The 9,903-nt window shown below is 40.0% G+C and overlaps 2 protein-coding genes across 3 annotated transcripts; one reads left to right on the top strand and one right to left on the bottom strand.

Annotated features, from left to right (window-relative positions):
- The first annotated feature begins 286 nt into the window (after positions 1–286).
- Positions 287–6,641, top strand: Ufd1 (ubiquitin fusion-degradation 1-like). Of its 2 annotated transcripts, none has more exons than XM_069045587.1 (5): positions 287–442; positions 5,510–5,630; positions 5,680–5,834; positions 5,889–6,161; positions 6,215–6,641. In XM_069045587.1, the coding sequence occupies exons 1-5, from the start codon at positions 413–415 to the stop codon at positions 6,551–6,553; spliced, it is 918 nt and encodes a 305-aa protein (XP_068901688.1). In that variant the 5' UTR covers positions 287–412; the 3' UTR covers positions 6,554–6,641. The 2 variants fall into 2 exon arrangements, with proteins under 2 accessions (XP_068901688.1, XP_068901689.1); XM_069045588.1 differs by lacking the exon at positions 287–442 and adding an exon at positions 5,300–5,458.
- Positions 456–4,153, bottom strand: LOC138129278 (protein unc-45 homolog B-like). The gene is made up of 2 exons (XM_069045580.1): positions 2,201–4,153; positions 456–1,750 (listed from the first exon to the last, which is right to left on the bottom strand). Exons 1-2 carry the CDS (start codon positions 3,801–3,803, stop codon positions 570–572), a joined length of 2,784 nt encoding a protein of 927 aa, XP_068901681.1. The 5' UTR covers positions 3,804–4,153; the 3' UTR covers positions 456–569.
- Positions 6,642–9,903: the final 3,262 nt, after the last annotated feature.

Below are 9,903 nucleotides of genomic sequence, written 5' to 3'. Positions count from 1 at the left end.
CAAATTATTGAATTTTATTTTTCAAGGGACAAAGAAGCCAAAGCAGACGCATCAAAAATCAATCTGCACATTAATTATACATTGTAATTAAATATTTATACTTAATTTCGTGAGCTGCGACTAAAGCTACGCCACTGATGACTAAAGCCACGCCACTGATTGAAAGTTTGCTTAAACAAATCGCCCCAAATAAATTCGCAGTGGTTATTTTTTATTAACTCAATTGCAATGTTTCCCGTTGCAATTTATTTACGCTTTTGGGTGCCAATTTTCGATTAATGTTAGACACTTTTTCTAACATGGCGGCTCGACTCCTTAACCACCATTCCAAACTTTTCAAACATAAAAACAGTAAAAAAGTTTTAAATTTCCGTGTATTTCACTTGTGTCTTGTGGGATTCCAAAATTAACGATGCCTAGGAGAAGGGGGTCACGCCGCCAGGTACGTTAGACAATTCAATTAACAATCATTTATTATCTCAACTGCAACAGTTACAAAACGATCAATAGAAAAAAGGCACGTATTTTAAGTACATTTGAGCCTAAAACTAAAAAGAAACTTGTCAAAACTAGTCGTCGAGTTCGCCGGGCTTCTTTATGACCCCCCACTGTTCAGCTAGTTTGAGTGCATCTTCGGCCACTTGAATGATCTGTTTGTGTTCATCGGGGGGCAGTTTGGTCAGAGCCATCAGGATCTCCATCACGTCGGTCTCCATCAATTTCTCGGCCAGCTCTTTCGACTGCTCGATTATATTCCTGACGACGCACACACCACGGTACTGCATGCTCGCGGTGGGATTTGCCAGCATCACATGCATTGCTTCCATCCAGTTCTTTGAGTCAAACAGCTTGGCACAACATTTTTTACTCGCTCCTGTTAAGATAGCGATGGCGCCGGCCGCGGCCATCGCCGTATCGGGGTCCTCGTCCATCGCCAACGCCGCCAGATACTTCATCTTGTCATTCTCTCCCTCGTGGATTTGCACCACGTCCGGCGACATCGTCATGTTGGTCAGACACTGTGTAGCAGCCCTGCACAAGTATTGGTGATCCTCGAACATGTAATGCTCGATTTTGGCCAAGCCCCCTTCTTTCAGAATTCTTTGTCTGGCGGTTTCGTTCATTTGGGCGATGTTGCACAGCCCCATCAACGCCTCGAAATTCTCCAAACCGCTGCAGTCCGGGTGCAGAAGCGACACCATGGGCCGAATCACTTCCAGCGATCTCTGTCCCGGGAAAGCCACTTCCGGATTCATGGTGATGGCGATTCTTGACAGGGCCTGCGCCGCGTGTCTTTTACCCTTGTCGGTGCCTTTCAGAGCTAGAGGAATCAGGGCTTTGGAGCCTCCTTGTTGCACCACGGTCCCCCTCAGTTCTTGTTCGCTGCACAAGGCGTTGAACACTCGAGCTATCAGTTCTTGGGAATTTGGGCTTTCGGTTTTGCTCAAGGCTACCAGAGCTGTGGTGACTCCTTCTTTGCCCAGAATCAGGATTCTTTTGCTGATGAAATCGGGGTCGTCGAGCTCGTGTTCTTCGGGGATGTGTTGTTTGGCGAATTTTGCCAATTCTACCATTTCGGGGATGACTTCTTGTTTCTCGTAGGCGTTGCATAAATTCACCAGGGTTGTGACCACACCGAAAAGACACGATTGATCTCCCGTTTTGGCCAATTCTATTAGTGATTGAAGTGCAGCTTTGTCTTCCACTACTTTTTCTTTTACTTCGGCGTCGAGGGTCAAGTAGGAGAGACCTGTTCCAAGAAAAATTGCATAAGAGTTTTTTTGATGAACTCACTTCAGTCTGAAAAAACTTAAAAAACTAGTAATGAGTAATAAAAAAATCACTTAGGTGTATTGTCAAGAAGTTAGTGTATCTAAAGAAGCATTGTTTTTCTATTTTGCGTCTTTTTATTCCATTTTTAAAAGAAAAATCGCAGTTTTAAAATTTGGGGAATTTTATGGTGGTTGGTAACACAAATACTACAGTGGACCATTTGCAAGTTCAATTTGAAGTTATTGTTGTATCGTTTGTTTAGCCTGATTTGGCGTTTGCATTTGATGTTTGACATTGAATGTTACCAACCTTGAAAATGTAAATTGTACTGGTCTATTACGGCACTCGAATCAGCTATTAACCGACTTTTTTGTGTGCTGTAATAGCTTTGTTACAAACGCAAAATGGAAAAAGTCAGTATAATTACCTTCAGCGGCCCACTTTCTGACGTCCTGATCTTTCCCGGGATGCAACAAAAACCTCCTGCAAGCCTCCGCCAGCTTCAGATTGGACCCTTCAGCGAAGGGCTTGACGGCGGCATCGTTGCCCCCGGAGCTGCCCAACTTGCACAGCCCCACCAAAGCCCTCACCCTTATCGCATCCTCCTTCGATTTGTACAGCTGCTTCAGGATGTGCACCCCTTGCGATATGATCGCCTTGGCTTTGTCGGCTTTGCTCGCCGCCGCGATCAAACACTCGCAGGCGACTTTCTGCTGCAAGACGTCCTCGCTATTGGCCATCACCAGGATCATCTCTATGATTCCTTCTTTGCCGATGATGGCGTTGCCGACGTCCAGCGGTCCTCGGAGGAGCGCGGTGATGGCAACCGTGACTCTCACTTTGGACTCGATTTCGGGACTGAGGAGTTTGTCTTTGATGAAGTCTTGGATTTTCTCCATGAACTTCTCGCGAGCGGCGTCGTAGTACATGTTGTCGTAGACGCGAGACAGGCAAACCGCCGCGATTGTCCGCGTCGAAGGGGTGATGTTCATCGCGCTTTCATATTTGTACTCTTCTAGTTCGCTGGCGCATTCCATCAGGCGGCCGACGCCTCCGGCGTCGACGAGTTGCTCGGCCCAGCTCAAGGTGGTGTAGTGGATGTTTCTGATCAACAGTTCGATGATGGCGTCTCTGGCTAGACCCGAAATCACACGGTTATTGATCGAATAAACCAAACACGTCAAAATCATATCGATATCCTTCTTGTGCTTTGTACACAACTCTTTATCAGGCTTGGTGTCCGGTTTGTTGTCCATTCCAGAAAATATATTCAAAATCTGTTGGATGCAGTACTGAGCAGCGTTCACTTGATTCGGACAAGTCGAATCTAATATCTCCAGGAACCAAGGTATTCCCACATCCTTCATAACCGCTCTGGTCTTGTCGACGTCGTGCTTACACAATTCCCCAATTATTCTGACTCCGGTGATGTACAGTTCCCGATTTTTCTCCACTTTCAAGAGTTTCCTGATCTGCTGAACTATAGGCGAGTTGATCATCATACTGGACCCGGCGTTTTCCCTCGCCAAGACCAAGAGATTGTTCATCGCAGTTTCCCGTTTCTCCTTGTCAGCTGTCAAGTCGAAGGCGATTTTCGTCATGCTCTCGATCTTGGTGCTCGTTTGGGCGTTCTGTCTGCTGCGTTCTTGTACTATTCTGTGCAGTCGCTCCAACACCGGCTGGATCATTTTGTTGTTGGGGTCATCTTTGAAGATTTGGGTCGCGTCGCGATAGGCTTCTTCGTAGCGTTCGAGACATTCCAACGCCTGGCAGCGTCGGTACAAGGCTTTGGGGTCGTGGGGGACTATTTCCAAGCTCTTGTCGCAGTCGCTGACGGCCGCATCGTAGTTTTTTAGTTTTAAATAGGCCGCGGCGCGATTTTTCAAGAATGTGGCCAAATCTTTGTCTTCGGTTTTTTGGAGATTTATGGCTTTGGTGTAGAGCTTAGCGGCTGAGTCCCAATTACCGTTTTTGAACGCGTCGTTGCCTTCTTCTTTGAATTTCACGGCTTCGGCCTGTTCTGTGGTCATTTTTGAGGTTAGGTCGCACTACACTGTTCACTTTGCAACTTGGATTACAGAAACGTGGTCAGCATGCTCATTTATAAATTTTTGGGTCGAATTTTCTAGGTTGTTCGAGTTGAGTAAAGCTATTTCTAAAATTAAAACGTTATTTTTGGCACATTTGACGTTTGTCAATTGTAGAGATGTGGGCGGGGTAAATTAACAATTCAACATCCTCATTCCTTTATGCCTTTTTAATGCTAAATTCAATATTATTGCAGTTCACAGATAACAAAAACTCATATTACAAAAACTAAGTAGTCTAATATGTGTAACTTTTTAACTCAGATTATTATGCCTAGTTTTCTAACCCCCAATTTCATAATCAGCCTACTAAAGTTACATTAAAGTTCACCATTTACCATAGAAACATATTGTTGCCACAATCCATTAAGTAACGTTTGATTTTTCACCCTGATTTTTAACCCCTTTTTGCTAACTCAGATTTTCCCAAAAACATCAATTTTTTAGAAAAACGAGTCGATTTTCAAGTTTTAGTCGTTGAAGTTTGTCGAGTTTGAAAAACAGCCGATTGAGGTCTTTTCAAAAACATAAAACATTGAGAAAATGACCTATTTTTAAGCCCATTTTATCTATTGAAACATCGATTTTTTATGGAAAATACCCTATTTTTATGGCTTTTTTAAAAATGTGAGCCAGACGTAACAACTGAATCTGTGGTTTTTGTTAAAAATAATGCATAGAAAATATCATTTATTTCAGTCAATAACATTGCAATACATTTTGCAGCAAACAAATAAGATTTCAGATAATTAATTAATTAACAATATATTAAATATTACTCCGGTTCGCCGATTCTCTCACTTTGACTTGTTCCTGAATCACTGCTGCAAAAAGTTAGTACATAATCTCTTTTTTAAAAAATAATATATTTACCTTGGAAGCGTAATCGCGTCGACGAACGAATCCTTACCCCAAGGGCTCCCAAACGTTATTTCAATTTGATCCTTGACCCCCTTCAACACAATTTTTACCTCACTAAGTGTAGCAGTATTTTGGATTTCATAAAAATGTATGGTCATTCGATCAACCCATGAGTCTGAGCTGTATGAAAATACAATGGATCTATTGGCTCCAAAAACTTCTATTTTAGCCTCTCGTGGCTTCCCAAACTGCTCTTCTGTGTTTCGTTTTGTCGACACCATCGCGTCCCATGGTTTTTTTGATGTAGTTCTACAAACAAAGAATATTGTTAGCTCGATGCACTTCTTTGTTTCAAGTAATTTACCGATCTCTGCAATGAAACTTTCGGTCACCAAACTTCTGAAATAAATTGGGTCCGTTCGCTGATAGAGCCATTATCAAAAAAAAACTAATCAAAAGAAACCAATGAAAGAAACTATAAATAGGTTTTGCATTTTTTATTTCTATGACAGTAATAATCTATATTAAAAACTGCAGAATATCAGCTTCTTATTTAAATCATTATTTATTTATATTAATAAAATGAGATAAATAAATTGTACAATCGTCAAAACAGATTCCTGTAATTCGCAAACGTCAACTGTCACTTGTCAAATTGACTTGCAGAAAGTTTTTGTAATGAATTGCGAGTGACAAGTGTATATTTTTTATAAGTGTTACAAGACCTTACGAAAATGGTAACATCAATTCTTTAGCAATTTGATTGATAATTATGTTCCGGTGTCCAGTTTCAGTTCGGGTTCAACATGTTTCCGGAAATTCCGAGACCTTTCAACATGATTTACAAATGCCATTCAGTAGCGATGTTTCCGGGGAACGAAAGACAAGATGTAGAAAGAGGGGGCAAAAGTACTTCGATCGGTACTTTGTGAATTAATTTTTAATTGTTTTATTCTAGTCATAATGCCACCATCAGCTCTCGAACAGTTGACAAGACTGAACATCAATTATCCGATGTTGTTTAAGCTGACAAACAAAAAGACAAATCGAGTAACTCATTGTGGTGTTTTAGAGTTTGTTGCAGATGAAGGAAAAGTATATTTACCACTTTGGGTGAGTTTATAAATAATTTAGTGCTAGTAGAAAAATTAAGGAAGATTTTTTTAGATGATGCAAAATATGGTTTTAGAGGAGGGAGATGTGGTCCAAATGGAAAGTGTCTCATTGCCAGTTGGAACATTCTCAAAATTCCAACCCTTATCCCCTGATTTTCTCGATATAACAAATCCTAAAGCTGTCCTGGAGAATTGTTTGAGGTCATTTGCATGTTTAACAACAGGAGATGTGATAGCTGTAAAATACAACCAAAAAATCTATGAGCTCTGTGTCCTTGAAACCAAGCCAGGAAACGCCATTAGTATAATTGAGTGTGATATGAATGTCAGTCATTTAATCAAATAAATAACAGGAATTCCTATGTGGTGCTGTTACAGGTAGAGTTTGCACCACCAGTTGGCTACAAAGAACCAGTCAAGCACAAGAAAGAAGATGAAGAGATGGCTGTGGATCCAGCAGACCTGATGCCTGAGCCTGTAGGTTTTGTTGCATTTAGGGGCGCTGGAAATAGGCTAGATGGCAAAAAGAGGAAAGATTCAGCATCTAGTGATGTGCTTCCCAGCAAACCTGTCTATGTTAGGGGGATCCCAGATTATGATTATCAAATTGGGACTCTCAGATTTATTCGAAGATCTACTAAGCCAGATAAGGAAAATGAACCCAGTAGTCAGTTTAGGGCGTTCAGTGGGACTGGTTTCAGCATGAAACAAAATTAATGCGTGATCTGTAATTGGTATTTTTGTTTTGAATTAATTTTATTTTTATTAATAAATAGTGTTTAAAAATAAAATACATTTAAGATAGTTCCAGTTGAAGATTTTATTGAGGAAACCTTTTGTTTGGCTGTGGTGGCAAGAATCAAAGTAAAGAAGTCGTATTGTGGGTTGCCTGACTTCAAACATTACGAGAGAAGACGACATTAAATTGTTTATTATTGAAAATAACAATAAACAGTCTGCTCGGATTAAATGAGATGTGTTAAAAAGCGCTACATTACTCTTTAGATCATGAAATAATTGAATTTTGTTTTGTTAGTATTGGTAGACGATGGAGAATGCATTGTTGGTTGCCTAGGTCGTCGGTGGGGTCCAGCCCCCAGCAGGAATTCGCGATTTATGGACTCCATCCAGCACCGGACCGGTCCTTTTGTGCGATTTAGCGCCCGTTCAAGATGGCCGATGAGTCACTTGACTGCCACACATCTTGAATAATCTCGCTCTCTTGTATTCCCTCGGCGACATCTCATTTGAATAAGACAGCAAATTAAGATATACGACAACAGGTTTTATCCGGTGTGTTATCTCTTTCGTATTCGCGCCGCTCTCCGCAATTCGTATTGTCCGTCACGTCCCCCGTTCAGAGAAGAGGACGCCTCTTCGGCGAACGTCCTCACGTACGTCCCTGGGAACTGGATACGTGACGCTTTTGGCACGGATTTCGTGGATTAATTCCCACGATCGGGGGGATCCGAAGGGGGCGCCCAGTGACAACTCCGGCCCGAAAACATTAATCTTTGTTAGTGGGTTCATTGTTGGGTATGACGTCGCAGTTTGTCCGATCGGAAAGCACGACGGAATCCAGTTAGTTATAGTTCGGAAAGGGGCAGGGCGGGGACGGGGGAGGACAAACTAGACTAGGTACACCAGAACGATTTCGGCGTTTCCAATTCGGATTTGAATAAAGCAAACAATGATGGAGTTCCAGCGGGGACTTGCCATTTTTTCAAGCCGGACAGTATTGCTTTGGCCCTGCCTGAATACCGACGTGACAAAAATTTTAAACTTCTTTTCTTGGAGCGCAAGCATTAAGCGACTCGAAATAAAGACACTTGATTCTTTTTTTTTTAATTCCTTAAACTTGATACTTAAATGAATAAACCACAGTTAAAACCTAGTCAACCGTGTTGCAACAAGTAACTTTATTCGTTACCATTTAGCGTGAGGGGATTGACCATAACACACTCAACAATAAGAGACGAATAGTTTGCATTTTAATTTAGCATAAAAAAGAACCAAAGAATTCTTTCTTCGTTTCTTTGTCGACACTGTGTTATGATGTTACTTTTTTTGGTCTTTTTCTTATCACACCTTAATTATTTAGACTTCATTGTCGATGTAAGTACTATGTTTGAAAGACCGACAATTTTTTATTATGTTACATCATTATTACAAAAATAATTATTTATTGTGGATTTTAGATACCTGTGAAGTATTTTACATCATTATTTCTTTTGAAACAAAAACTTTTAAAAACGTGCGGCGTAGCTTCAACCACACTGACAGCGATGATGAAGAGAGGTTTCACCCAAAACTCCAACAAACAAGATTTGTATGATAAACCCGGTCAGTCGGCATTTTCTTCCTCTCATTTGGAAAATAGAAGTCTGTCACGAATATTTCGTGTTTAAATAAAATTCATGTAACTGTCAAAATTGACAAGTGACAATTTATTAAGCTACGCCGCACGTTTTCACAAATTTTGTTTTCCATGGCCATCTCTTCTTTGTTGATCACATTGTATTAACCTGTTTTGCCAGATATTCCCTTTACTAAATCAAGTAATTTCTTTGATGTTTGTGATTTGTTTTGATTAATTTTTTTTTTTCGTCGTAAGTTATAAAAACCTATTTCTAGATAAAATTAATGATTGATTTTTGCTTTTAGACTTACGTGGGTGTTTTGTGGAGTGTGTAAAAAACCCGAAGGCTACGCACGTCGCGAGTGAGTGATCGGTACATCCCAGCGTTCCATAAAAGGAGTTATAAAATGCAAAAAGAAATAATTTTTGAAAAATGCCTGACCACTTTTCGATGGTCATTGTTGGTCGAGCGCGTCCACGTTTTACAAATCTCCTCTAATTGTCGATAAAATATGTCGGTGGGCGCAGAGCGTCTCGTTCCACATCCGAGATAAATCGGGGGCCCACTGGGGCCGACTCCTTTATGAATTTTTTTACACGTTGACGAGCACCACGTTATTTATGGCGTTATCTCGGGGAACGGGCCGGGGAGGCGCTGGCCTTCTTGAAGCGGCGAACTCGTAATAAAACACGTAAAAATATCGGTTTCGAAATTCGAATAAAATCCAACCACCCGCTGTTAACATATAAACAAATACCGAAAAACATATTCAGGACTATAAATTACAAAATATGCAAACCTGGGTCGCGTCGACTGGATTTTTCGTCTTTGCGGGTACAAGGTCGCGCCTGGAAGCTCGCGTTGGTGAGTCGGGCAAAGCTCCGAGCTTTCAGGGGGAAATCTACAAATCCCTAGAAGCAGACGAAGCTTTTCAAATTCCAAAAGAATTTTTTAAAAATATGTAATTATGTTATCTGTGAAGGGTTACAGAGATTTATATCCTTTTTATGATGAGCCAGTGTTGCGAAAATATTTACTACACTATTAATTATTGTAAAAAGTAAATAAACGCTTTTATCACCCTTCATAAATTTTAAAAGCAATGAAATTAACAAAAATTTAGTTTTTTATTCGTTCCGATATAAGGAGATTTTAAATCAGATATTTAACAGTTTGTTGATTTTCTGATACTGTGAATAAAAATCTTATTAAATTTCATTAAAATGTTCTCACGAAAAATTTTTGCTCGTTTGGGAAAAGGACGTAAAATGTGCTCAAGAATCATAAAATAATAAACAAGATAATAACAAATAATTAAAATGTGCCTTGATTTTATCAGGTTCATATTGGTTCGTTGAATTTTTTATTTTATTTTGTGTTTACTATTTAAGAAAATGGAAAGTGTTCTTTACTTAAAGAAAAAACTTGGTGTTGTTTTCAATGAAACAAGAATCAACTTAACTTGGAGGATTGAGGGATATTTTTTTTACAAGGAGAAATAAATCGAGTTCTCCAGAAGATAATATTGTTGTTTTTAATAACAAATATTTTTGGTCAATCGTTGAAAAGAGTTAATGTTTACAGCGATCTGCAGGAACAATACATTTGTCAAGTCATTACTTGAAAATATGCCTCTAGATGGCAGGGGCATCTACTCTGACTCCCTGTTGGCAACAGAGAGATCTGCACTGACATAAAGTAAATTTT

This window comes from Tenebrio molitor, chromosome 4 (genome assembly GCF_963966145.1).
Source record: "Tenebrio molitor chromosome 4, icTenMoli1.1, whole genome shotgun sequence".
NCBI classification, from domain to species: domain Eukaryota; kingdom Metazoa; phylum Arthropoda; class Insecta; order Coleoptera; family Tenebrionidae; genus Tenebrio; species Tenebrio molitor.
Note: the sequence above shows the minus strand (reverse complement) of the source record. Positions and strands in the feature narration are given on the sequence as shown.

What these genes read in the sequence shown, in the direction of transcription:
- Ufd1 (XM_069045587.1), top strand. Translation starts at nt 413, where the DNA reads ATGCCTAGGAGAAGGGGGTCACGCCGCCAG. An exon ending in GAAGGGGGTCACGCCGCCAG is followed by an intron (nt 443 to 5,509) that starts GTACGTTAGACA and finishes TCCGGTGTCCAG; the next exon opens with TTTCAGTTCGGGTTCAACAT. An exon ending in TGTAGAAAGAGGGGGCAAAA is followed by an intron (nt 5,631 to 5,679) that starts GTACTTCGATCG and finishes GTTTTATTCTAG; the next exon opens with TCATAATGCCACCATCAGCT.
- LOC138129278 (XM_069045580.1), bottom strand. Translation starts at nt 3,803, where the DNA reads ATGACCACAGAACAGGCCGAAGCCGTGAAATTCAAAGAAGAAGGCAAC. An exon ending in CAGAAAGTGGGCCGCTGAAG is followed by an intron (nt 1,751 to 2,200) that starts GTAATTATACTG and finishes TTCTTGGAACAG; the next exon opens with GTCTCTCCTACTTGACCCTC.